Source organism: Castanea sativa, chromosome 2 (assembly GCF_040712315.1).
Source record: "Castanea sativa cultivar Marrone di Chiusa Pesio chromosome 2, ASM4071231v1".
Lineage (NCBI taxonomy): Eukaryota > Viridiplantae > Streptophyta > Magnoliopsida > Fagales > Fagaceae > Castanea > Castanea sativa.
Window position 1 is genome coordinate 43,649,272 of NC_134014.1, and position 27,300 is coordinate 43,676,571.

Genomic DNA, 27,300 nt, shown 5'->3' on the forward strand with positions numbered 1-27,300 from the left:
CCATCTTTTAAATTTTATTTTTATACAAACTAATTGTCTACTAACACTTAAGTGTGACATCCAATGAAGGATGTCATACTATCCTTCATTTTAGTTAATTTGGAGCCTTATTTCTTACAAAAATTCTTAAGTACTTTCGAAGTACAAAGAAATTGTGCTCCATTTTCTTATATTTGTAGTGGACCTTACCATAATTTTAATGAGTGAACTCTCCTATGAATATGAGAGAAGGAAGTATTATTTTCCGTACTCTAGAAGTACCTAAAATTACTCTAGTTCTTCTAATCTCAATATTTTCTTTACTTCTTGTTTTCCTTAGCCTCTCCAACTATGGTCGCCACTAAATTTGTTTCTTTTAAAAATTGCACTTTTGACCTCGAGGTGATGTCCAGGTTGGGATTTTTCTTTTTTGTCTTAAGGGTTTTGGGGATCACCTCAACTCAGAGGACTTTGTCAAAACAAATTTGTTTTTGTCAAATTCATGGGAAGTAAAGTAAATTTCTTGATACAAAATGATTAAGAACTAAATTACCATGACTTAGAGTTTTGAAGCTAGGCGAATCAAAACTAAGTTATCTAGAGGCTAAACTGAACTGAAATTAAGTAACTTCTAGGTATGGAATTGCAGCAAAATAACTTGGAGACTAAAGACTACCAATAGTAACTTGCATTGAAAGAAAAATTCACTTGCATTAGATTAACATGCTGACTACAATCGAGGCTTAATCCTGCTCTATAGATGTAAAAATGGAACAAAGTGGACAGAATAGGACCAAATGGACCAAAAAGGACCGAATTGGACCAAATGGACCAAAAAGGACCGAATTGGACCAAATAGAACAAAGTGGATCAAATGAAATAAAGTTGACAGAATAGGACCAAATGGACCGAATAGAAACATGGTGGATTGAATAGGACCGAATGGACTGAAATGGAAAAAATGGCCTGAAATAGATCAAATTAGACTGAAGTAGACTGAATAGAACCAAAGTGGACAAAATGGACTGAATAGGACCAAAGTGGAGCGAATGACACAAATATGACTGAAGTAGATCAAAGTGGACAGAATGGACCGAATAGGACCAATGTGGATGGGATAGGACCAAATAGAACTAAAGCAGACAAAATAGACCGAATAGGACTAAAGTGGACAAAATGGACAAAAGTGGACAGAATAGGACCAATGTGGACCGAATAAAGCCAATGTGGATTGAATATACGGAATTGGACCGAATAGAACTTTAGTGGATAGAATAAACTAAATAGGACCAATGAGGAAAAAATGGACCGAATAGAACCAATGTGGACCAAATAAGACTTTGAATATTTATCATTTTTGTTGCATTTTTAGGGCTTATATTTCTAATGTCTAATGTCTATTTTAGTAATATCTTTGTATTTTTTAACTCAAAACTACAGAGTTTAGCCCAAATATAATAAAATTTCATACTTTTCAACCCAAAATAAAGAGCTAAATTTGAAAAGAAAACCTACAAAAAGAATCAATTTAAGACCCAATTAGTCTAAAATGGACTAATCAACGGGATTGAAATTGACCAAGTGGAACAAATTGGACCGAATACAAATTGTTTGATTTTTAGGGAGAATAAATTATCTTTAAAAAATTTTGGAGAAAAAATTATTCATCAATTATTTATTCCGACGCGTGAGTTTGAGAGGTTCCATAATTTGTGTGTCACATTACTTGTCACGTTGGCCATTAAATAGCTGCCACGCCATTGTCACGTGCTTAATGAGTTGTTGAAGTATTTGTTCATCTTTTTATTTTATTTTTTATTTTTTTATAGGTATTTGTTCCCTTATCTCATCCCCTTCCCCTATATATATATGTGTGTGTGTTTTCCTCAAAAAAAAAAAAAAAGTATTTGTTCATCTTTTAAATTTATTTATTTTAAATAAATAATTGGTGCAAATAAAAGGCAAATATATAAAATTTATAAGATTTTTATAGGTTTACATAATGCTAGCCATGTAAACTTACATTGTAGAAACAATATTGTACTTTTTTTTTTGTGTGGTAAATATGTACAATAATTATCACATTTGAGTGTCTACAATATAAAATAAGAACTTTCCAAATTTCTAACTCAACTTAGTAAGGAACTGCTAACAATTTGATATTAAATTTGTGGCGAAGGAAAAATGATATATATATATATATATATATATATATATATATATATATATATATATATATATATATATATATTTTAAGGAAAAGTAGGAAAGGAGAGAAGGGAGAGTGGCATGCCACAGGTATATTCTAATACAATATCTTAGCGCCTGGAGCTGGAGCCCAGAGGTGCTCAATTTTAGGCTATCTTCAAGATCTTTTTTTTTGTTAAGAACAATGCCATCTTTGATTCTCTTCCCATTTTACCTGACAAAAAGGGATAAAATGGAAAAAAGGCAAAAGGATACGACAATGAAGGTGGAATTTTTTTTTGCAACTGGCAAACAATCATAGTCTTGTCACTTTAATTTGGTGGTCCAGACACAACAAAGTGAATATTTTTGTGTATTTATGTTCCACATGTGAATGTGATCGAATCAAATTTTTTTCACCCATGGCCACTCAAACCCTGCAAGTTCTATGTTCAATTCTGTTCACTTTCACCTACCTCTCCTCCAATTTGGCACAACATGACACATATATCATTCACATGGATTCATCAGCCATACCCAAAGCTTTCTCTGACCACCATAGCTGGTACTCAGCCACCCTTTCTTCTGTATCAGGCAATTCTAAAGCACCCACCTCTAGTCTTATTTATGCTTATACAGGTTCTATTCATGGCTTTAGTGCATCTCTCACTCCTTCCGAGCTTGAGGCCCTACAAAAGACCCCTGGCTATATTTCCTTTACTCCAGATCGTCCTCTTACCATGCACACAACCCACACTTCTCAATTCCTTGGTCTAAGTTCTGCGTCTGGTGCATGGTCAGCTTCTAGTCATGGTCATGATGTCATAATCGGTTTAGTTGACACTGGAATTTGGCCTGAGAGCGAGAGTTTTAAAGATGATGGAATGACTCAAATTCCATCTAGATGGAAAGGAAAATGTGAGTCTGGCACCCAATTTAATTCTTCCTTGTGCAACAAGAAACTTATCGGTGCTCGCTATTTCAACAAGGGTCTACTTGCTAAGAATCCTAAGGTAAATATTAAAATGAACTCTACTCGTGACACAAGTGGGCATGGAACGCATACTTCATCCACAGCCGCAGGCAACTTTGTAGAAGGCGCATCTTACTTTGGCTATGCCACTGGTACTTCTAAAGGCATGGCACCACGGGCTAGAATAGCCATGTACAAAGCAGGTTGGAGATATGGTGTCTATTCATCTGATGTTCTCGCTGCAATAGACCTGGCAATTCAAGATGGGATTGATATATTGTCCTTGTCCTTGGGTTTTAGCTTGGATGAGAATGTCTTACAAGATGATCCTATTGCAATAGCCAGTTTTGCAGCCATGGAAAAGGGAGTAATGGTTGTTGCTTCAGCAGGAAATCAGGGGCCTTTGTATGGTACCTTAAGCAATGGAGCTCCATGGGTGCTAACAGTTGGTGCGGGTACTATTGATCGTGAATTTCATGGAATTTTAACTTTGGGAAATGGTGTGCAAATCACCTTTGTGTCCATGTATCCAGGGAATTCTTCTCTAACCCAGGTGTCCCTTGTTTTCTTGAATGGCTGCAAGAGTGTAGAGGAAATGAAGAAAAACAAAAACAAGATTGTTGTTTGCAAAGACAATCTAAGTTTAAGCAATCAAGTTTACAATGCCAAGTCCGCAGGAGTTTATGGAGCTATATTCATTTCCAATTATTCATTACCGGAATTCGCCACTCGAAGCTCATTTCCAACAGCATTTCTTGGTCTGCAAGAAGGCCAAACTGTAATAGACTACATAAAAAGGAATAACAGTATTCCAAGAGGAAGCTTGATATATCATAAGACAGTTATTGGTACAAAGCCAGCACCAATGGTGGATATCTATAGCTCAAGGGGACCATTTCCAAGTTGCCCATCTGTCCTAAAGCCAGACCTTTTGGCACCTGGGTCATCAATCCTCGCATCATGGTGCCCAACTAGTCCAGTTGCTGAGGTTAGATCACACCCTTTGTTTAGCAGATTCAATCTAGAGTCAGGTACATCAATGTCTGCCCCTCATGTGGCTGGTGTAGCTGCACTTATAAAAGAAGTGCACCCAGATTGGAGCCCTGCAGCCATTAGGTCTGCCCTTATGACAACAGCAAGTTCACTAGACAACACTTTGAGCCCCATAAAGGATAGAGCATACAACAAGAGGGAAGCCAGCCCTCTTGACATAGGAGCTGGCCACATTAATCCCAACAAGGCACTTGATCCTGGACTTGTCTATGATGCAACAGCAGAGGACTATGTAAAGCTTCTTTGTGCAATGAATTACACGGCAACACAAATCAGAATCATTACAAAGTCTACATACAACTGTGAGAACCGGTCTTTAGATCTTAATTACCCTTCTTTTATAGTTTTTTTTAATGAATATGAATCCAATTCCGAGGCAAAGGTTGTACATGAATTTCGGAGGACAGTGACTAATGTGAGAGAGGGAAGGTGGACTTACACTGCAAATGTAACAGGAATGAATGGTTTAATTAAGGTGAAGGTGGAGCCAGAGAAGCTGGTATTCAAGCAGAAGTACGAGAAGCAAAGCTACAAACTTAGTTTGGAAGGACCAAAGCCTTTGAAAGAGGTGGTGGTCCATGGCTCCCTTAGTTGGGTGAATGATGATGGTAAATATGTAGTGAGGAGTCCCATAGTGGTGACAAGTCTTGTCCCGGAATCTCTTTTAAAGGCATAGCTATGAGTAGTGAGTACTACTGGGCAATTCTAAAGTTCCTTTACTCTGTATTTTTTTTTATCTTTCCTAGTTCCTTCCTTTTTGAGTACGCAACATTTTTCGCAATAAGTTCCGTAACGCTTTAGTTGTTTATTGGTTTTCATATACACTGACATCACCTTATTGTTTATCGTTTACAACTTTTTTTCGTGACTCTAGACTTGTTATTTCCTTTTTCCCTTCTTAATTACAAGGCACTGGGGGTCACTCAGGGTGCAAATGGCTACAAGCCAGATGTTCTTGACGCAATAGACCAAAAAAATCATAGATGATGTAGATGTCATTTCGTTATCAATTGGCATAGACAGGGCTTCTTTACATGATGATCCAGCTGCCATTGCTAATTTTGAATATATATATAAAGAGGGATGATTTTGTTGGATCATTATTGAAGGACCCTTTGGTTTGAGAAGGTGCGTGGTGTTGCGGCAAAATTTAATGGCAAGGAATCATATATGTCTTGCAAACGGCGTCACAATTATTGGACGTAATCTCTCTATGATGGAAATTTATCTTCACGCCAATTACCCTTTTGTTTCATGAATCTTGAATCAATGTGGTAGAGAGAGTGTCATTGTCTCCGAATTAATAGCCATTCATATAAACAAATCAAACAGCTCATATTATTGCTAAGTCAAGAATTCCATAACTCAGTTGGCAATTTTTGGTGTTGCCAAAAGAACTGTCTAGTGTTTAGGTTCAAATTCTTCCCAACCATTATAACTATGGAATTTATAAAAAAAAAAAAACACATAAAAATCTCATACTATTGCTAAGACAAAAAGAGTCACTTTACACGATGCACTAATAAAAGTTTTGGTGATGTCTTTCTTTTCTAGATGTTACCGACGAGATTAATTACGTTGCTACCACTTTGTACAAAATTTTCAATAATTCGTGATCACAAAACAAGATTCTTCAATCCTTGCAAACTATTTTCATTAGATTAATATTTATTACTCACGTAAAAAAACAATTAAAACTATAGCTTAAAATCACGATTTTTATGAAAACTGTTTCAATTGTTTTTTAATCGAGTGTAATAGCTTTTATCATCTCCACTGTATTGTTTCATCGAGACATATGGAGGCTAGCAATTATTATGGCCCCATTATCATAGATAATATAAAAGTGCATCAAGACATGCATGTGAAAGAGCAACCCAAGACATAAATGAGTCAGCAAAAGTGGTTTTGAGGCCAATTATGTACAGTCTTCGCGGGGAAAAAAAAAGGTACAATCAAGATGGGCTGTGCTTTTTTGTTTTGGTTTGGCCCGTGGGGAGAGGGGAAAAGGTCAACCAACTTCATAACTGGTTTGTCTAAATATTGAAAAAGATGTGTTCGTTTGGATCCAGCATTTTTTCTAAAACCACCTAATATGTTTGAGAGTATTTTAATTTTTAGCTATTCCATGTATTATGATTTGGTCCGTTTTTTAAAGTTTCAAAGTAAAATCTAACTTTGTGGTTAAAAGGATGTGGTTCAAATGTCCTCTCAATTAAGAGCCCTTTTGAGGTTTAATGGAAAAGATGAAAATAACAATAGAATATGGAAAGCAAGTAAGTAAGCCTTAAGTTATCAAGTTAATTTCTAAGTGAAGTCTAATGCCAGCATACTTTTAGAAACTTTTTTTTTTTTGAGGGGGACTTTTAGAAACTTAGTCATTCATGATCACCCCAAATCTAGCAATCTGAAGCCTAAATAATCAAACTAAGAATTCAATTAAATTAAAGGTGCATAATAAACAGATACAAGCCTAAAGCTAAATTTCAAACTAGATTGAAGATGCATTACTGATCAAATTGAGATGAACTTATATAAATTGGATTAAACTACAACTTACAAGGTTGCAAAGAAGCACTTACAAAGTATGTACAAGTCATAAAGCCTTATGAATTATAAGAGAATCTCTTAAGGAACTAAAATTACAATAATCTATATGTAAAATAAGTTTTCTAGATGTGCATGTCTTTTTCTTGAGAATGACCCCTCTATTTATACTTAAGGCTCAACGGTTATTTGCAATTGTTCATTTCACTTATCTTTTTCTTGTTGGGCTTGAATGGCACTTGTCACAAAGTGATATACTACTTGTAAACTACCTTATTGACACTGATCTTCTTTACACGCACCGATAAATAACATGAGAATTCTCATCTTTGCCCCATGTTTTTCTGGAATTATTACAAATGTAATTCCCTTATAATTGTGCCACTTGTCATACCTCTAACAATTTAGGAAATTTTAAATTAATATCAACATGATCAATTACATGAACTGCGTTCATCATGAAGTTCAACAGATTATTGTACCTCAGGAAGCACTGTAGCACTGCTGTTGTTTTACTAGAAAGTAAGTGAGGAACTAATACATTTGGAGGTATTGTTTCCTGTAAAAGTAATTAAGCATTAATGATCACAAAAATGGTACAGATAACTAATGGTTGCCATCACTTTGCATTGTAGTAGAGAGTAATTGACTCTTTAAATAATGCTGAATAGGATGTCACGCCATTAATTATATATCACTGATTTCCGGCCTAGCTCTCCTCGGCAATTTTGATGTTATTTTGTTTCTCTTGCGCCAGATTCCAAAATGAGTCTGCATAAAACTTAGAGAAACGTTTTCTTCATAATATTTTCACAAAAAATTTTAAATGATAAGTTTTTATTAGTTTTTATGGGTGGGTCAAAAATAATTTAAGTTGTAGATTCAAATTAAAATTAATAACAATTTTTTTCTTATAATGTTGCATCTTTAGTAAGATGACTACTTTATAAACAAGGACTCGAAACTTTTATTCTTATATTTTATTTTTTCTTCTTATAAGACAACTTTTGTTATAAATAATTACACTCTTTTATAATTTTTTCTACTTATGTGTTTGTTGTAATTGAAGGGTGAAGATTATTAAAACATTGTGAATAATTTTTATGATTTGTGAGTAGAATTTACAAGCTACTTAAGGGGGAAAAAAAAGGAAAGTAGTTGTAAGGACCAAAAATCATGCAAGGAGCCTAAGCCCACTTCGAATACAATAATTCAAGGCCCAACACAAAGAATTTGTAGAGAGGGAACAACACAATAAAGGACGATTGCGTCCCGAGGATTCCACTCAAAATAACAGAGGAATGGAAATGCTTGTTCACAGGTTTTCTCGAGGAGAAACCCTTTACATTCAAATACCAATATTCTTTCTATTTTCAGAGCCGTGTCCCTCTTTTATTTTCATCCTAGCCTCCTTCATCCCTATTTATACTCCTTGCCTTTGTCATCTCAACTCTTCATCTCCCACCTAACCATTTTCTTTTGTTGAAACTTGTATGTTTGCTTGTAGAAAGTGGTGGAAAGAAGCTGCCTAGCTGTGATTTATACTGTTCAGGTCACCTCCACATCAATGCAGTTGATAAAGCTGGTGTTCCTCATTTAATGTGGCTAGGAAACTAGGTACAGAGCAATCAATGCAGAGTTCACAGTTGCCTATCCTCACACCCGATATTTTCACTCTCTCTGCCATATATCACCAGCTTACCCTTTGTACTTCTCCCTGCAAACACATATTCACATCCTCGGGTCCTCAGCTCTCATCCTAACTGAGATTTCCTTTATTCTTTAATCTTCACACTTGGTCCTCGGGCTCCCACAATAGCCCTTTAAAACTTATGCTATTAATTCTGAATCAAAAGCCAAGTTTTAACTTTGTAAAATAGCTTCCCACGTGCCACTTGTTTTCCCACTTGTTAACGTCTTTTCGCTTCCTATGACACGTTCCTGACGCTTCGGAATCCACGATCGATCATTTATGGTGTCAAGCGGCTCCCTGTCTCCCCACGTTCTACGGCTCGATCAGAATTGTACGGCTCAGATTGTCTTCTTAGTTATGAGCGGGAAAATTACCGTGCATTTTTACCTCTATATAAACAAGACCTGGGGCTGGCTGAGGTTCATTTTGGGCATTTTGAAGAAAAGGGACCTCCCAAGGAGCAATTTTAGCGTTCATTTAGAGGTGTGTTGGCTTTCTTGTTGATTCTTCTTTTTTGATTCCTTTTCTTTTTTCTTCTTTCCATAAGATTTAATGGGTAGATACGCCAAGTTAGTAGATACTAATGAGGCGAGAGCAGTTTTTAAGGTCCAATATAGAATCCCTAACGGTGTTGAAATTAAACATGTGAGGAGGGAGAATGGTTAGTCTTACCCGGCCTCCTGAGTCGGTAGTGATTGCTATGATCGCCTTTATTGAAGGTGTGATGGAAATTCCTATGGGGAGAGTAACCCGAGACTTCCTCTTAAACTATAGACTAACCCCAACCCAATGCTCCCCCAATATTTTTAGGATTTTAGGGTGTGTAGATGCCATAAACCTTAAGATGGGGACTAACCTTTCCTAGCATGACGTAAATTGGGTATACAATTACCAAAAAGGAGAGAAAACTAAATACTATATGAAGTGTAGGGTTCCTGCAGTTAGACTAATCTCCTGTCTGCTTGACTCGAGCAAGGGCATGGACGAGGATTTTCTTATTGTTTCGGGGAATTGGTACGATGGGTTACATTGCCCTACCCAAGAAGGGGAGCCAGGTAGGGTTAACTGAAGCAAGACTAGGGATTTTTAGTGGACTTCTTTTATGTAAGGATTCTGCACTTAGTAATTTTTACTAACGATATTTTAGTTTCTGTGGCAGACGAATATCACACCACTCCAGATAAACACTTGGTCAACTTCCAAGATCTGAACAGAATCCTCCGGTCGGAGATAATTCTATATACGGACAAACAGCTCAGAGCGGCACACGTCATTCTCGGCTACAAACCCTCTACTAAACGTTTTTAGAGCCCAAAAAACGTTATTAGAGCTAAGGATTTGCGGTTGGCGAAAATTGACGTGGCCGTACCAAGATTCCTATTGACCGAGCCTTCACCCGCGAGGACCCAAGACGCCCAGCTTCCAGCACCTTTAGCAGCCCGACTCCTTTATTCCTAGGAGCCCCCAATTTCTTCTGTGGACAAGGAAAAAGAGACTACACCCAAGCCCATTCATCCCGAGGTGACTAAAAAAGACTTCGAAGTCTTCTATCGTGCAGATGCTCCTAGTACTTCTGCAACTCATTCTTTGAGAGATATGAGTTTTCAAGAGAAAGAACCGAATCTCCTCGCTATACTAAAAGCCTATGCTGGGGATTCTTCCCCAGCTGTAGTAGTACCACCTCGTCCTGTGACTCCGTCAGTGCTACGTACCTCGCCTGCCGAGGTTGTAGACAAGAAAAGGAAACATAGTCAGGGAGGAAAAAACTTCGAGGAGATCGAAGAAGGAGAGACTGCCGAGCCACCCACCAAAGAATCCCGAGCAAGAAAAGGGCAGCAAAAGAAGTCTACCCACATTGGGACTTCTAAAGAAATGAGCGGTGACCAATCTAAGAGAGCTTCAATATGGAGATCCATCTTCACTCTGAGTTTAGGTAATCCAGTGCTTGATGACGCCAATTTGAGGGACCCCAAGAAAGGCAGGTCAAGCTTGGTGGCAGAATGCCTGAAAAAGGCGCTATACTTACCTGAGGACATGGCTGAACTGAGATCCTTTAGAAAAAGAGAGGTCTTTCTGTCTTTGAAGCAAGACCTAGCCAAGGTACCCCATTTTATTGATGTGTTAGTATTAATGATTTCATCTCTACGTGTACGTCATTTACATTGTTGTTGTTTTTACTATCTCTATGTTTCGCAGGTTGTCCAGGCTGCCTTTATGGTCGAGGAATGGGTAGACCATTCCTTGGACATGGCAAGGAAAGCCAAAAATGGCCAGGAAGCAGCTATAAAGGCCCAAGCTGAAGCAGAACAAAAATTGAAAGATACTCTCCTCCAGCTATCCGAGGTTGAGAAGGCTCATAAGAACACGGAATCCACACTTCAGAGCTACGAGACACAAGCAACCAATGCCTTGGAAGCCCAGAAAAAAGCCCAAAATAGACTAGCTCTTATGGTGGTGGAGCTGAAATAGACGCAGAAACAACTAGAGGCTAAAGACTAGGAGAAAGCTGAGGTCGAGCAAGCAGCATATGATGCTGGCATGAAGAAAAAAGCTGAGAGCCTCACTGCCCAACTCGGGGATGTTGCCCGTGCGTTCCGCCTGGAAGTGTGGGGCCATGCCTTGGATGCCGCGGTAGTATCTACTGAGTCTGAGCTTTGGGCTCCAGAAAAAGTATATTACCCTTCCGCATTATAGTTGGCACCCACTCCTCCAAAGCTTCCAGCTAACTCTAGTTCTATTCCCCCTTCTTCCACAATTACTCCAGATCAAAATCCTTCTTCCGCTTCTGCCAAAGGCAAAGGAAAAAACCTGCCACCAATAACTAATGTGGTTGTCTTGGAGAATGAAGAGGATGTGGTCAAGGTTGTGCAGTCTAAAAGAAAGAGGAGCCAGAAAAAAAAGACGCTAAGGAAAAACAATCAACTGCTTGAATCTTTAACCCTAGGAACTTTAAGACATTTTTGTAGTGGGCCAATGGACTAATGTTGCCTTGTTTCTGTGTTGTACCGATCCTTACTTTTTATAAAAACAAAGCATTGAAATTACTCTTCATTATTTATAGTATTTTTTTGTCTTTTTAATTTATATTTTCATTTTTGTACATATTCTATTGTCATCCTTCTTGCCTGGTACCCATTCCATAATTCCTGGCCATACTGTCACAACTTCAATAATACATTAGCTTTCAAAGCTTAAGCAAACCATTACATTATGTTTATTTGAAACTGGGCTTCGAAATAGGCTCCTTGGCCATACTTTATAATTACAACCCAAGAAATTGAATGGTAAACAGGTTGCGCCTTGCTCCCAGCATGTGATCCAAGAGGCCGGACAAGGCCTAGGTTTAGTTAAACACTTAGAAGATTTTGCCAATGTGTTAATTTTCCCTAGGCTTGTGGCCCGAGGAGCCGAACAAGGCCTAGGTTCAATTAAACATTTAGAAGGTTTTGCCAATGTGTTAATTTTCCCTAGGTTTGTGGCCCGAGGAGCTGAACAAGGCCTAGGTTTAGTTTAACACTTAGAAATCTTAGTTGTAACGATAACTAAGTCAATACATCAACAAAGAGTAGTAAAGTAAGACAGACTTCCAGCTTATACAACAAAAGAAGATCTTATATTATTAATAATAGTAACGACGAAGATTTTTTACATTCTAGGGGCGGGGGATTACTTTTTCATCTAAGTCTTCCAAGTAATAAGCCCTAATACTTGCTACAGACGTGATTCTATATGGCCCTTCCTAGTTAGGACCCAACTTACCCCATGTGGGATTCTTTGCTGTTCCTACTACCTTTCTTAATACTAGATCTCTTGGCATTAGTGGCCTCAATTTCACCCTCTTGTCATATGTTTGTTTGAGCTTCTGCTGATAGTTGGCCATCTTCACGCTGGCTGCCTCTCTTCTTTCCTCAATAGTTTCAAGATTATTGAGGAATATGCGATGATTTCCTTGAACGCTATACTGTTCAGATTTCAAGGTTAGGAATCCTGACTCCAGAGGGATTACCGCTTCCATCCCGTATGTCATTGAGAAGGGCGTCTCACTAGTCGATCTACGAGGAGTAGTGCAATAGGTCCATAACACATGAGGCAACTCTTCTACCCATCTTCCTTTAGCATCATCTAGCCTCTTCTTCAATCCGGCCAAGATTACCTTGTTAGTGGCCTCGGCTTGACCATTTCCTTGAGGATAAGCCGGCGTTGAATACCCATTTTTTATTCCTAAATCTCTACAGTACCTTCTGAAGGCTTTACTGTCAAATTGAAGGTCATTATTAGAAATCAACGTATGTGGGACTCTAAAACGAGTAACAATATTCTTCTAGATGAATCTCTTTTCATCTACATCTCTAATGTTGGCTAGTGGTTCAGCCTCTACCCACTTAGTAAAGTAATTCGTGCTGATGAGAAGCCATCTTCGATTACCAACCGCCTGAGGAAAAGGTCCAACGATGTCTAAGCCCCACCGAGCAAATGGCCATGGGCTGGATAGCGGATTTAAAACTCCCTCTGGTTGATAAATGTTCGGCGCATACCTTTGACACTGGTCACATTTTTTTTGCGAAATCTTGGGAGATTTTTTGCATATTTGACCACTAATATCCCTGGGTTAGAGCACGATGAGCTAGGGACCTCCCACTAGTGTGACTTCCGCATATGCCTTCATGTAATTCTTCTAATATGGGCTCAACTGCTTTAGGATGTACACACAAAAGATACGGTCCCGAATAAGAACGTTTGTATAACCTCTGTTCCTCGGAGAGCCAATAACGGGGAGCATTCCTGCGCACATTTTCTGCCTTAGTCTTGTCTTCGGGCAATATACCTTGTTTTAAAAAGGTCACAATAGGATCCATCCAACTCGGTCCAACCTGAATACTGTGAATATCGACTGCTGGCATGCTGGCAAGATTGGAGTTTATCATATCTTCTGCTAACACTACCTGCGGAAGCTTCGATCCCAAGGATGTGGCAAGCATAGCCAATGAATCGGCGTGAGGATTCTGTCCTCTAGGGATTTGCTTCACCACAAAACTCTTAAACTTGTTTAAAGCACACTTCACTCTAGTGAGATATTTCTGCATCCTCTCATCCCTAGCTTCAAACTCCCCTTTCACTTGCCCGACGACTAAACGGGAATCACAATATAATTCTACCACCTTTCCCCCTAACTGACTAACCATTAGAGCTCCTACCAAAAGAGCCTCATACTCGGCCTCATTGTTAGTGGCCGTAAAACCTAATTGTAATGATTTTTCCATGATCAACCTCTCGGGAGTAATCAACACAATCCCAACTCCTGCTCCTTTTCGGTTAGACGTTCCATCTGTATAAACTTCCCATAGGGGAGCACTAATGGGTAAGACAAACGTCATCGTTAAGATTGCCTCTTCTTTCCTGAGGTTTTCCTCGGTGAACTTCGCCATGAAATCAGCAAGGACTTGTCCTTTGATGGCTGTCCGGGGCATGTACTTGACATCATAAGCTCCAAGCCTTGTTCCCTATTTTGCTACTCGACCTGTATAATCTGACTTCCTTAGAAGAGTTTGTAAAGGAAGCTGGGTGAGCATTACTATCGAGTGAGCTTGAAAATAATGCGGAAGCTTTCTCGTTGTATGCACAATAGCTAACACTGCCTTTTCCAAGGGTAAGTAACGCATTTCGGCTTCTTGTAGAGATTTGCTAACATAATACACAGGCTTTTGGATTCCATCTTCATTCCGTATAAGGACAATGCTGACAGCATAATCCGTGACTGCCAGATAGGCGTACAACACCTCCTTCTTCTCAGGTCTAGAAAGTATTGGTGGACTAGATAAATATTGCTTTAGATCTTCAAAGTCCAGAGCGCATTCCTCAATCCACTGAAAATATTTCCATTTATGCAGGAGCTGATAAAAAGGACGACACCTGTCTGCGGATTTAGAGATGAACCTATTTAATGTAGCCGCCATACCCGTCAACCTCTGCACCTCCTTGGGATTCCGAGGTGGATGTAAGCCAACGATGGCCTTGATCTGGTCGGGATTAACTTCGATTCCTCTATGCGTTATCATATAACCAAGAAACTTGCCTAAACTGACCCTAAAAGAGCACTTAGAGGCATTCAGACGCAGCTTATGCCTTCTCAAGATTGAAAATGTTTCTTCCAAATCCATCAAATGATCTTCCACCCTCTTGCTCTTAATCACCATATCATCAATATAAGCTTCCATATTCCGCCCTAACTGTGACTCAAACATTCGAGTCACTATTCTCTAATAAGTGGATCCTGCATTCTTTAGACCAAAAGGCATTACCCGATAATGATAATTGCCATTGGGGGCACGGAAAGCCGTTTTCTCCTGATCAGATAATGCTAAAGGTATTTGATGATAACCTTGAAAAGCATCCAAGAAACTCATCCGTGGATGTCCCATAGTAGCATCTACCAGCTGATCAATTCTTGTAATGGGGAAGGGGTCCTTTGGGCACACCTTGTTTAGATCAGTAAAATCTACACAAACTCTCCACTTCTCGTTCTTCTTTTTACTACCACAGTATTAGCAAGCCACTCAGGATAAAAGATCTCTTTAATAGCTCCGGCCTGTTTCAACTTGTTTACCTCTACCCTTATAGCCTCGGCGTGATCTTGAGACGCACGCCGAGGAGGCTGTTTGCGGGGCATAGCCTCGGGATTGACATTCAATTGATGACAAATAAATTCAGGGTCAACTCCCGGGATGTCATACATCGTCCAAGCAAAAACATCAATGTTGGCCTCCAAAAACTTTACCAACTTTATGTTTTCCACTTCAGGTAACTGGGATCCCACTTGGAAATACCTTTCCTCATCTTTCCCTATTAATACCCTCTCAAGGTCTTCAGACGAATCTCCACCCATCTTGGCATCATCTCCCTGGACAGGGCTCTTTGATTGCTATAAAGTTTTCTGATCTGCCCCTACCTCTATACTCTCAGCTGTCTTAACGATTGCAGATACCACACATTGCCTGGCCATTGACTGACTGCTCAGTAACACTCCTACCCGTCCACGGGTGGGATACTTGACCTTTACATGCAAATTCGACGAAACCGCACCCATGGCATGCAGCCATGGCTTGGCTAAGATGGCCGTGTAAGGTGAATAGGCCTTTACAACTATGAAGTTAACCTGTACTTCCTCGTCCTCAACCTGTACGGGCAATCTAATCATTCCCTGAGGAATCACCGGCTTTCCATCAAAGCCTACCAACGGTGAGTCATACTTTTCAAGGTCCTTCGCTTTTAAATTTAAAACATTAAACAAATCGGGATACATAATCTTTGCTCCACTTCTGTCGTCAACTAGGATTCGTTTCACATCATACCCCCCGATCCGAATGGTAACTACTAAAGCATCGTCATGCGGTTGGCATGTTCCCTCCTTGTCCTCTTCAGAGAAACCCAAAATAGGAACTGCCGACAACTTCGCCCTTTTAGCAATTTGATTACCCATCTCCACGACCTTATCCCCAAGGCCACCCTTCACGGACATGATCCTGGAAGATGTCCCACACTCTCCCCCCAACTTTGCTAGAATGACGTTATTGGTGCCCAATGCTGGTCGAGGAATATTACCACGGTGCGATCCATCCCTAAATTGTCCTCTCAATTGACATAAAAAATGGTTAAGCTTCCCTACTCTTACCAACTGGCTCAAATGATCACGTAACGTCCTACATTCCTCTGTGGTATGTCCCTTATCCTGATGATAATGGTAGTGAAGGCTTTGATTTCTCAGGGATGCATCTCCACTCATTTTATTAGGCCATCTAAAATAAGGCTCACTTTGTATTTATTCTAATATTTGATATACCGGCTCTTTGAACAATGAATTAACTAAAGGAGTTCCCATCGACGATGGATGACAAGGGGGCTCTCTTCTGGGGTGATTGCCTTGATAACCCACTCCCCGAGGATCTTTTCTCTCCAGGAACATTTTTGTTTTACCTTTACCTTGAATCTGATCCTCCTCAACTTGTTTATATTTATCTATGCGATCCATGAGTTGGCGCATATTTAAGGCAGCTTTCATTACCAACGATTTTCGCAGACCATGTTCAATGGGGAGCCCTACCTAAAAAGTCCTCACAGCCACATCTTCAACATCACCATCAATCTTATTATAGGTTTCCTAGTACCTATCTGAGTAAGTTTTAAGAGTCTCTCCTTCTCGCATTGCCATAGATAACAACGAATCTAAAGGCTTAGGGACCCTGCTACACGTTATGAAATGAGCCCCGAACGCTCTCATCAGCTCCTCAAAAGATCCTAAAGAGCCTTCCTCTAAAGCATCAAACCACTGCATGGCTACTGGCCTAAGGCTAGAAGGAAATACTTTACACATCAAAACTTCATTATTTGAATGAACTACCATTTTTTGATTTAAATGGCTAACATGCTCCACGGGGTCAGTCCTCCCGTTATGGATGGTAAAAGTAGGTTGAGAGAAACGATGAGGAGGCTTTGCTTTATTTATCCTTCTTACGAAAGGTGATTTAGAAATTTGCCTTAAGGACTTTACTCATAGCATCATTCCCCGTACCTTGATATGACCATCCCCCTATTCGTTTACCCCCACATTTTTTAAACTTGTCTAAAGAAGCAGAAACAGAATGGGATTCGCCAGGGGGGATTTAGACCCATGATAATCATCCTAATCCTTCCCAACCTCCGAGCCATCACTAGATGAATCGGAAGGGCTCCTTCCCCTACTCCGCCTTCGTTTCAGCTTTCTGCGCAAGTGATCTATTTCTGACTGCATCTTCTGCATCTCTTCATCATAAGAAACACGATTCCAAGTGTGTGAATGTCTCCTTCTTGCACGATCACTATGATATGACTCCACAACCACACTTGGGGTGTGCAGTCTATTACCTTCACGCTGCATGCTTAAAGATTGGTTCTCCCTCTGTGAACCAACCGATTCTTCCATAGCTTGGTTTGCGCTCACCATTTATCCTTAAGACAGAACTCCCTCTTTTATTGTTCTCATAGACGGCGCCAATTGTTAGGACCAAAAATCACGCAAGGAGCCTAAGCCCACTTCAAATACAATAATTCAAGGCCCAACACAAAGAATTTGTAGAGAGGGAACAACACAATAAAGGACGATTGCGTCTCGAGGATTCCACTCAAAATAACAGAGGAATGGAAATGCTTGTTCACAGGTTTTCCCGAGGAGAAAACTTTTACATTCAAATACCAATATTCTTTCTATTTTTAGAGCTGTGTCCCTTTTTTCTTGTCATCCTAGCCTCCTTCATCCCTATTTATACTCCTTGCCTTTGTCATCTCAACCCTTCATCTCCCACCTAACCATTTTATTTTGTTGACACTTGTACGCTTGCTTGTAGAAAGTGGTGGAAAGAAGCTGCCTAGTTGTGATTTGCATTGTTCAGGTCACCTCCACATCAATGCAGCTAATAAAGCTGGTGTTCCTCATTTAATGCTGCTAGGAAACTAGGTACAAAGCAATCAATGCGGAGTTCACAGCTACCTACCCTCACACACGATATTTTCACTCTTTCTGCCATATATCACCAGCTTACCCTTTGTACTTCTCCCTGCAAACACATATTCACGTCCTCGGGTCCTCGGCTCTCATCCTAACTGAGATTTCCTTTATTATTTAATCTTCATACTCTGTCCTTGGGCTCCCACAGTAGTATTTACAACTTACAAGTTAGGGAAAATTTTGTAATAATGACTCACTAGTCACTACTTTGGTTTTTAATTAGTATAAATATAAATACTAAGCGTATTGTCTCATAGTAGCAGCATCAGAAGATATACCAAGCCCAACCCTTTTTCTCATAAATGTATCCATTTATGGTAAGCAATTTTTAGTTTTTACAGAGAAAATTCATTGTGTTATTGCCCACCAAAATTAATTTTCCCTTGAAAAGAAGGGGACCATTTGGAATTCTTGTTATCAATTTTGCTTTAAATGGGAGAAAAGTGTTATGTACAATTTTGCTTTAAATGGGAGAAAAGTGTTATGTACCAATGCAGTGTTCCATATACCCAACTCATTAGAATCGTTTCTAAAAAAAAAAAAAAAACTCATTAAAATCAATTTAGGTAGCTTTTGATGAGGAGAAATCACCTTGGGACAGCTAGCTAGCTTGAGGTAACCATCTAATCTTCCAAAAATAAATGATGTAACCATTGCCCACCCTACATTTTCAATCCTTGCACAATTAATTCTCTGGAGCCCTTAACAATTTTATGTGCATATAAATAATTTGGCCTCAAAGTGGCATCCAACAAAGAAAAATTTGCAAAGTACTTTACTTTGAATGCCTTATAGACCAATGAGATAGTATCATGAACAAAAATCCATCCTTATTTAGCCAATAGTGCCTTTGTATACACCTTTTTTAAGTTTTAGAAGCCATTCCCAATGAAAGATAGGGTACCGCTTATCATCACCGGTGTCAGACCATGCTCCCCTGGTGTTGTGTATGGTCCCAAAGCAGAGGGGCAAAAGACAAAAGAAAATATTTCGGTTTGAATCAATGTGGTTGAAAGACCAACGGTGTGAGCAGGTGGTGTTTGATGCATGGCAAAAAGGATTGAGTTCAGGGGAAGGCAATACATTACATAACTGCCTGGATTAGTGCAGGTCTAGTTTGGATGACTGGAATAAAAGGGTTTTTGGACATGTGGGTAAAAAGGTGGCTGAGCTCCAAAAGAAAGTAGAATGGCTAGGGTTTCAGCCTTCATCAACTGAGACTAACCAAGCCTTGAGGAGTACTAGGTCCGAACTGAATAGTTGGCTTGACAAGGAGGATGAAATGAGGAGACAACGGTCAAGGCTTAATTGGTTCCAAGCTGGGGATAGGAACACAAGTTTTTTCCATGCGAAGGCCTCTTCTAGGCAAAAGAAGAACCTCATTACAGGTATGTTTGATGACGAGGCAGAGTGGCAAGAAGAGGAGATGAAGGTTGAGGAAATGAAGGTTGAGGAAATTGTCGTGGGACACTACCAAAATCTTTTTCAGTCAAACAACCCCACGGAATTCACGGAGCTACTTGCTGCCATCCAAAGAAAGGTAGCCCCTGCCATGAATCACCAGCTCACCAGAGAATACAGTGTTCAGGAAGTGAAGGCTGCTTTAAAGCAAATGTATCCACTTAAAGCACCAGGATCGGATGGGATGCCTCCCCTGTTTTTCAAGCACTTTTGGCCTACCTGTGGGAATATGGTCCCTAAGACGGTACTGGACTTCTTAAACCAAGATATCTTTCCCCCAAACTTTAACGAAATGCATATTGTATTAATTCCTAAGGTCAATGAACCTAAAAGAGTGACGGATTACAGACCCATAAGCTTGTGCAATGTCATTTATAAGATTGCATCAAAGGTTATTGCAAATGGGCTAAAAAAGATTCTTCCCTCTATCATTAGTGAAACCCAAACTGCTTTCGTGCACGGTAGGTTGATCACCGACAATGTACTTGTTGCCTTTGAAACTATGCACCACATTAGCAATAAGAAGTCAGGAAAAGTGGGGGAGATGGCGCTTAAATTGGATATGAGTAAGGCATACGATAGGGTAGAATGGGGGTGTTTGGAGAAAATTATGGAGAAACCGGGCTTTGATGAGAGGTAGAGGGGACTGGTTATGAGATGTGTGAGGACTGTCACGTATTCTATCAAAATCAATGGTAGCCCGAGAGGCCATATTATTCCGTCAAGGGGCATCCGTCAGGGAGACCCATTATCACCGTATCTTTTCTTGCTGTGTGTAGAGAGGCTTTCAGCTCTTTTAAAAGATGCAGTGGCTTGCGGCAACATGAAAGGAGTTTCAATGTGCCGTGGGGGTCCCAATTTATCTCACCAATTTTTTGCAGATGACAGCCTATATTTTGTAAAGCTTCCTTGGCCAAATGTGATGCACTCTAGAAGGTCCTTCAAGTGTATGAGAAAGCTTCTAGTCAACAACTGAATAGAGCAAAAACCTCCCTCTTCTTCAGTAGCAATACCCCTACCTCTATCAAGAAAGACATTAAAGGGCGATTCGGAGCACAAGTGATCAAATAGCATGAGAAATACTTACCTTCCTTGGTGGGCAGGAACAGGCGTAGCTTTTTCAATGACTTAAAGGAAAAAGTGGGCAAGAAGTTGGCAGGTTGGAAGGAGAAGATGCTATCCAAGGCGGGTAAGGAAGTCTTGATTAAGGCAGTGGCTCAAGCAATCCCCACCTACACAATGAGCTGCTTCAAAATTCTAGACACCCTTTGTGACGACCTAGCTAGTTTGATAAGGAATTTCTGGTGGGGTCAAAAAGTGGATGAGAAGAAGATTGCTTGGCTTAGCTGGGAGAAAATGTGCCAACCAAAATCCAATGGAGGCATGGGTTTTAAGAAGCTGAAACAATTCAACTTGGCCCTCCTAGCCAAGCAAGGGTGGAGGCTACAAACGGATCACACTTCCTTGGTCCATAGGGTACTCAAGGCTAAATACTTCCCCACCTGTGAGTTTATTGAGGCATCTATGGGAAGCAACCCATCATATTCTTGGCGGAACATTATGGCTGCTCAGGCCGTGGTCAGGGACGGGATTAAATGGAGGGTTGGCAATGGTAGGAACATCCGGATATGGGTGGACAGGTGGCTGCCTTCAGGCCCAACTCACAGAGTGGCTTCTCCCAGGTTATTTTTGCACCCGGACACACTGGTTGGAGAGCTCATAGACCAAGAAAATGCTAGATGGAAATCAGATGTCCTGGCTGCCTTATTTCTCCCGTATAAGGTTGACATCATATAGAGTATACCCCTGAGCTCCTATCTTCCGGAAGATAAACTAGTATGAGCAGAGTCACCAAATGGAAAGTTCAGCGTCCGCAGTGCATACGCAGTAGCAACAAGACTCTCATTACACCCCAACAGAGGCGCTAGCTTGGATTTGGGTCTAGGTCGGCAATTTTGGAATAAGCTATGGGCCATTCCCCTCCCACACAAGACTAGACACTTCGCATGGCGAGCTTTCCGCGACATTCTGCCCACCAAGATAAACCTCCTAAAGTGAAAAGTTGTGTAGGACAGCCTCTGTGATTGTTGTAGGATGGAAGTCGAAACAACGGGGCATGCTTTCATCACCTGCCCAAGAGCACGTGAGGTGTGGGCTTGTTCAAAAACTATGTTGCTAGGTGATGCTCTCTCTTTGACCTCCTTTTATGATTTAGTATGGAAGATGCTTATGGTGGACCAAGTAGATGTGGATAGGGTGGCCTGGTGGTCACTTTAGCATGGGTAATGTGGCATAACAGAAATGAAGTTAGATAGGGAGCTTAAAGGAAACCAGGCAACATGTTGGTGAGATGGGAGGCATCCTACTTAGAAGAATATAGTGTTGCCACTACAGCACAATCAAACTTGGAGCCTATCATGCAGAGTACGGTGGCATGGTCCCCACCCCTCGGCCTTTGTTCAAAATAAATGTTGATGGTGCGGTAGCTACAGCAGCAAAGAAGGCAGGTGTTGGTGTGATTGTTAGAGATGAGCTGGGTAGGGTGGAGGCTGCGATGTGCAGGAATTTGAATGCCCCTTTAGGTGCCATTGAGACCGAATCCATGGCTATTGAGGCTAGGTTGTTGTTCGCAAAAGATATCGACATCCGGGACATTGTGGTGCAGAGTGACTCTTTAATCTTGGTCAAAGCTCTGAATGGAACTTCTGTCCCACCATCTGCAATCTCGGTAGTTGTACAAGGTATTTTGGACCTCAGCTTGAGCTTCCGTAAGGTGGAATTCTCACATGTTAAAAGGCAAGGGAATAGGTCGGCTCACGTAGTAGCAAAACATGCTCTTAGCATTGTTGACTTTATTATATGGATTGAAGAGACGCCTTGCTTTCTAGAGCAAGCTCTTATCCACGATGTAACATCTCAAGTTTTTCATTAATATCATTCTCACTAGTCCCATAAAAAAAAAAAGAAAAAAGAAAAGAAAAGAGTACTACAGCTAAAGAATAAAGAAGGGTTTTTTTTTTGTTTGGCGTTCACCTTATGTTCCGAAATCGAGATTATTGTTGCTGAATTCGAGACAAGTATTATATCTCTTTTAATAAGTCACGGGAACATTAACATGTATCACGAAAGGAATATATATATATATATATGGGCAAGTAAAATTATGGGTATTTGGTGGATTCAAGATAACTTTTGGAGTATGAAAATCAATAATTAATATTGCAAGAAATAGAGATGGGCAAAACATTCCAAGAATGTGTTATTGTATTATATTAATTTTTTTGTTAAATTATAAATTACACTCTTTAATTTTGACTAGTTTATTAATTTAATTCTTAAAATTTTATTTATTTTTATTTTAGTTTTTTAACTTTTTTTTTCAATTTATTTATTATTATTATAGTTTCCCACGTGGATTAAGTATAAACTTAACATGTGTTTATAAGCTCTTGGACGCTCTCCTCTTATTAGCCGGTTTTCAAGAGTGAATTCAATCTATGAATTCTTAACATTTGGTATATGTCCTTGCCTATATGGAAACAAATAGTAATAAATCAATAGTAATCTCATTTTGTTGCAATTAGTTCCATGAGCAAAAGCTCTTGTCAGCATGAATCTGACTAGTTTCACTCTAAACTGAAACAAAGACTTGGGTTCTTATTTCTGACTCAATTACTGCTTGTTTTCATGGATGGATTTCTAATTGCGGAATTTGGTACCTAGCTCCATCACTCACGCTTTTCTTAAATCATTAAATTGTGGTTTGGCACATAACAGTCCAAGAGTATGTGGCATTGTGAAGTGTGAACTCGAATCTGGTGTCAAACAAATATGAGGGTGTTTAACATGCTTTAACGCTCACAGCAGCGTTTTTTATGGCCCATTACCTGCGGAACAACCCATACCATATCATATCCTAGCCTTACAGTCACATTATAAAGCAAAACTTGTCCACTACAGCCAAAATACCAGAGGGGTCATGACCTCATGGGTTTAGAAATTTGAGATTATAAAATTATAGCCTGTGACATTTGTCATCTTTAGCTACAAATCCACGCTATACTTATGTCACAACTCGTGATTAGTGCATAAGTTGACACAAAATATTTAGGTATCAATTGTGAACTCACGTAAAAATGATAAAATCTAATCATGAGTTTTCACATTTGATTGTGAAAATGGGTGTGTGAGTCTGCCTACAGGCCGGCAGACTTTTTTGCATATCTCAACATTTTCATCCACTATTTTGAAAAATCTTTTCAAAATGTTGGGGTTATCATTGAGAGAAGTGTGGACCGGAGAAAACAAATAGAGAATTTGCAAATTAAACAATTCAAAGAATAGGGGTGGGGGAGTTTAGAACAGAAATGTCTTCAGGTTGTGCAGGGATCAAGATATTAGAAAAGAAATATTAGCTTTACCTGCCAAGCCAAGGGCAGGGTTTGCTCTATGCCCAAAGTTGGCCCGTGCTTTAGATTTTTGGGCCTGTACATGTTTTTAGCTAGTGTTGACAGAGATTGGATATAAATTAACAGTACTGGCAAGATGGCTAATCGGAGCTTACCGTAGCCATTGATTTGGATTGGTTTTGACTTTAATGAACCACTATTTCTTTCTTCTTCTTCTTTTTTGAGAAATTTAATGAACCACTATTTCTAATCTTAAATCACACAAAATGGGATGCTTTTTTTAACATAGTTACTCCAAAGTAATTAAGATCATGAAACTTGTGAAGTCCAAGTAATTGTGGGAAATATGCAGTTAGCTATGTCACATCCCCCCCTCTTATATAAGATTCTTAATTCCAATTGTATCAGGATCTACTGATGATAGAAATGAAAAAAAATGGAAAAAGATTTTTTTTTTTTTTTTGGGAGGGGGGGGGGGGGGGAAGTGAAAGATAGAAAAAAGAAGAAGAAGAAGAAGAAGAAGGAATAACTATGTCTTTATTTATCTAATTGTTAGTGACTTCTGACTAATTAGATTATTCATGTTCTCTTCTAAGAATTGGGTAAATGGTAAAGTGGTAGGTTCAACTGTTCAAGTTCAACACCCATTAGATATATATGTAACTTATAATTAAAAACAAACATATTATTATTCTAACATTAATTTTTAATATTAATCCTTGAAAATCTACAATTAAGCTAAGCCCAATAAATGTAAAGAGCACATAAATAAAAAACAACAAATTGTTTTACTAATTTATACAAACTTAAATAATTATGAATTTAATTTTTATTTGAGGGAAAAGGAACCATCGTCTATAAATTTTAGGAACTTAGCTTATATCTAGCATATTGTATACTAAAGCATCAGACACCAAATGAACAATACATGTGTTATAAAACTGATCATATGTTGCTTCCATATCTCATCTAGTGCGCTCGATGGAAGTTTCACTCTCTCATAAATTATTCACATCTAATTAATAATATGGTTATGGAGATCATAAGTAGCTAATTGTGTGTTATCTTTCGCTTAAATCATAAATAAATACTAGTACGTACTTAAAAAAAAAAAAAAACTCAAACAAAAAATGAGAAAGTCGACAGTAATTAAACCAAAATCAGCTAGTAGACAACTGCCATTACACTCTATGTCGAGTGATCCACCATCCCTTATTAATTGCTTTCACAAAACAAGACTTCGTAAACAATAAAGAAAACATGTACCCAACGTGCACTACCAAGTCGTACGTTCTAGAGATTCTATAACATTTTCACACCAAAAAAAAAAAAAAAAAATCCATCAAACAGTCATATAGTCCTCCATCTCCATCTAAATCTCTCAAATTTGCTTTGCATATTAGTACTCATTAGCTCCACCACCACCACCACCTCATCGTAATCATCAACAAAAATGTCAGTGTTGGTGAAGACAGACTCGGAGGTGAGTAGCTTGAGCCAATCCTCACCAGCAAGGTCTCCTCGGCGACCTGTGTACTACGTGCAGAGCCCATCTAGGGACTCTCACGATGGAGAAAAGACCACAAACTCTTTCAACTCGAGCCCGGTGCTCAGTCCTATGGGCTCTCCTCCTCACTCTCACTCCAACTCTTCTCTTGGTCCTCACTCCCGTGAGTCCTCCTCCACTCGCTTCTCTGGTTCCCTCAAGCCTGGTTCACGCAAGAACAACAACAATAACAACAACTCGCAAAGGAAGGGTTGGAAGCCATGGAAGGATCAGTTTGATTCCATTGAAGAAGAAGGCCTTTTGAACGATGAGGATGGAAACCAACATTTCCTCCGCCGTCGTTTTTACTGTCTTGCTTTTGTTGTCGGCTTCTTGGTGCTTTTCTCTTCCTTTTCTTTGATTTTGTGGGGTGCAAGTCGTCCTCAAAAACCCACAATCACTATGAAGGTACATTTTTTTTCTAGTATATATACTTTTGATAATTTGATAATTATGATAGGAGATGTACAATTTGAACCAAAATATCTCTATTGAAAACAACAAGAGGGGGTTTGTTGAGCTACAAGTTCTTAGTTTTTTTTTTTTTTTGGTTATATATAGTGATAATTTAAAGAAACTAATAAGATATTGAAATTGCATTTTTACGATGTGGTGTTGGTTTTCTTGTGATTTAAAAAAAAATATAAAAAATTGATGATGTGGGTGTTGGTGATTTGTGATTGCAGAGCATTTTATTTGATCAGTTTGTGATTCAAGCTGGTGCGGATGCATCAGGAGTAGCCACTGCGATGGTGTCCATGAATTCCACAGTGAAGCTCACATTTCGTAACACTGCCACATTTTTTGGGGTCCATGTCACATCAACACCTTTAGATCTCACATACTCTCAACTGAAAGTAGCCACTGGAACCGTATGCATGCAATCCCAAGACATGTTCTTTTCATGTCCATTATTTTATGGCTCTTCTTATTTTTTTAGTTGAACATTTTGATTGATTCTGGTTATCTGGGTTTAAAATTTTCAGATAGATGAATTTTATCAATCAAGAAAGAGTCAGAGATCAATAGCAATCATTTTGAAAGGAAGCAATATCCCACTGTATGGAGGAGGATCTAGCTTGGGCAGCCAAAATGGTGCACCAATTGATCCAGTGCCAGTGACATTGAACTTCATGGTTCGGTCAAGAGCTTATGTTTTGGGTAAACTGGTCAAGCCAAAGTTCTACAAGAGAGTTGAGTGTTCGGTGATTATGGATCCCAAGAAAATGAACGTGGCAATTTCGCTGAACAACAAGTGCACTTACAAGTAGAGATTAATCATAGCATTTCTTTGATTATAATGATGTATTATATACATATGAAGGGGAGCAATATTTTGTTTTTTTTTGTTTTTAATTTCTTTCTTTCTTTCTTTTTTCCCGAATAATTTAAGGGTTAAACAATGTTAGAAGTATTGACTAAAACAAATAACAAATGCAGTTTTTTGGGGCTTACGGGCAGGAGTTGACTGCATGGATCCGATCATATAGCTGACTGACCATGAAATCCAGGGAGTAGCGAATACTGAATCAGTGAATCTTGATTTGATCAGTGGTTTTATTTTATTTTTCTCCCACCTGAACTTTATTAATGTTCAGTAGTCTTCTACTCTTCTCTGTCACACTTAATTCGGATTTTTTTTAGGTGCCATTTATTAACATGTAGTAATAATGATGCCAGAATTACAAACATGAAACATGGATGTTTAATTCCTATTGTATTAGTTAGTCAATTATTGCAACCATATCCCCTTTTTATTATTGTTATTATTTTTGGGTTAAACCAGTTTTTCTTTCACCCACCGTTTCCTGCTTTTATAATGGATACACATAACACACACGATCCCACTGGTAAGAATTGACTTCTTTTTTTAACTTTTTCTTTTTTATCAAATTAGTCAAACTTGAGATTATC

General features: G+C 39.1%; 6 protein-coding genes across 6 annotated transcripts; 4 read left to right on the forward strand and 2 right to left on the reverse strand.

Annotated features, from left to right (window-relative positions):
• Positions 1 to 2,574: 2,574 nt before the first annotated feature.
• On the forward strand, positions 2,575 to 5,012 carry LOC142623629 (subtilisin-like protease SBT1.9). The gene has a single exon (XM_075797072.1). It carries the CDS (start codon positions 2,589 to 2,591, stop codon positions 4,866 to 4,868), a length of 2,280 nt encoding a protein of 759 aa, XP_075653187.1. The 5' UTR covers positions 2,575 to 2,588; the 3' UTR covers positions 4,869 to 5,012.
• Positions 5,013 to 12,171: 7,159 nt separating this feature from the next.
• LOC142625380 (uncharacterized) lies at positions 12,172 to 13,900 on the reverse strand. Its single transcript, XM_075799050.1, has 2 exons — positions 13,179 to 13,900; positions 12,172 to 12,685 (listed from the first exon to the last, which is right to left on the reverse strand). Exons 1-2 carry the CDS (start codon positions 13,898 to 13,900, stop codon positions 12,172 to 12,174), a joined length of 1,236 nt encoding a protein of 411 aa, XP_075655165.1.
• Positions 13,901 to 15,351: 1,451 nt separating this feature from the next.
• LOC142625381 (uncharacterized) lies at positions 15,352 to 16,212 on the reverse strand. Its single transcript, XM_075799052.1, has one exon. It carries the CDS (start codon positions 16,210 to 16,212, stop codon positions 15,352 to 15,354), a length of 861 nt encoding a protein of 286 aa, XP_075655167.1.
• Positions 16,213 to 17,603: 1,391 nt separating this feature from the next.
• On the forward strand, positions 17,604 to 21,228 carry LOC142625382 (uncharacterized). The gene is made up of 3 exons (XM_075799053.1): positions 17,604 to 17,623; positions 19,081 to 20,067; positions 20,535 to 21,228. The coding sequence occupies exons 1-3, from the start codon at positions 17,604 to 17,606 to the stop codon at positions 21,226 to 21,228; spliced, it is 1,701 nt and encodes a 566-aa protein (XP_075655168.1).
• Positions 21,229 to 21,865: 637 nt separating this feature from the next.
• LOC142625383 (uncharacterized) lies at positions 21,866 to 22,363 on the forward strand. The gene has a single exon (XM_075799054.1). It carries the CDS (start codon positions 21,866 to 21,868, stop codon positions 22,361 to 22,363), a length of 498 nt encoding a protein of 165 aa, XP_075655169.1.
• Positions 22,364 to 25,140: 2,777 nt separating this feature from the next.
• LOC142626295 (uncharacterized) lies at positions 25,141 to 26,737 on the forward strand. The gene is made up of 3 exons (XM_075800107.1): positions 25,141 to 25,794; positions 26,073 to 26,258; positions 26,373 to 26,737. Exons 1-3 carry the CDS (start codon positions 25,294 to 25,296, stop codon positions 26,655 to 26,657), a joined length of 972 nt encoding a protein of 323 aa, XP_075656222.1. The 5' UTR covers positions 25,141 to 25,293; the 3' UTR covers positions 26,658 to 26,737.
• Positions 26,738 to 27,300: the final 563 nt, after the last annotated feature.

Coding starts and splice junctions, on each gene's coding strand:
- LOC142625382 (XM_075799053.1), top strand. CDS start 17,604: ATGGAAATGCTTGTTCACAG. Junction 17,624..19,080: donor ATGGAAATGCTTGTTCACAG/GTTTTCCCGAGG, acceptor GGATTAGTGCAG/GTCTAGTTTGGATGACTGGA. Junction 20,068..20,534: donor AAACCGGGCTTTGATGAGAG/GTAGAGGGGACT, acceptor CTTGGTGGGCAG/GAACAGGCGTAGCTTTTTCA.
- LOC142623629 (XM_075797072.1), top strand. CDS start 2,589: ATGGCCACTCAAACCCTGCAAGTTCTATGTTCAATTCTGTTCACTTTC.
- LOC142625380 (XM_075799050.1), bottom strand. CDS start 13,900: ATGCCCCGGACAGCCATCAAAGGACAAGTCCTTGCTGATTTCATGGCG. Junction 12,686..13,178: donor TGGCTCTCCGAGGAACAGAG/GTTATACAAACG, acceptor TCAATTTGACAG/TAAAGCCTTCAGAAGGTACT.
- LOC142626295 (XM_075800107.1), top strand. CDS start 25,294: ATGTCAGTGTTGGTGAAGACAGACTCGGAGGTGAGTAGCTTGAGCCAA. Junction 25,795..26,072: donor AACCCACAATCACTATGAAG/GTACATTTTTTT, acceptor TTGTGATTGCAG/AGCATTTTATTTGATCAGTT. Junction 26,259..26,372: donor TGAAAGTAGCCACTGGAACC/GTATGCATGCAA, acceptor TAAAATTTTCAG/ATAGATGAATTTTATCAATC.
- LOC142625383 (XM_075799054.1), top strand. CDS start 21,866: ATGGTCCCCACCCCTCGGCCTTTGTTCAAAATAAATGTTGATGGTGCG.
- LOC142625381 (XM_075799052.1), bottom strand. CDS start 16,212: ATGAGTGGAGATGCATCCCTGAGAAATCAAAGCCTTCACTACCATTAT.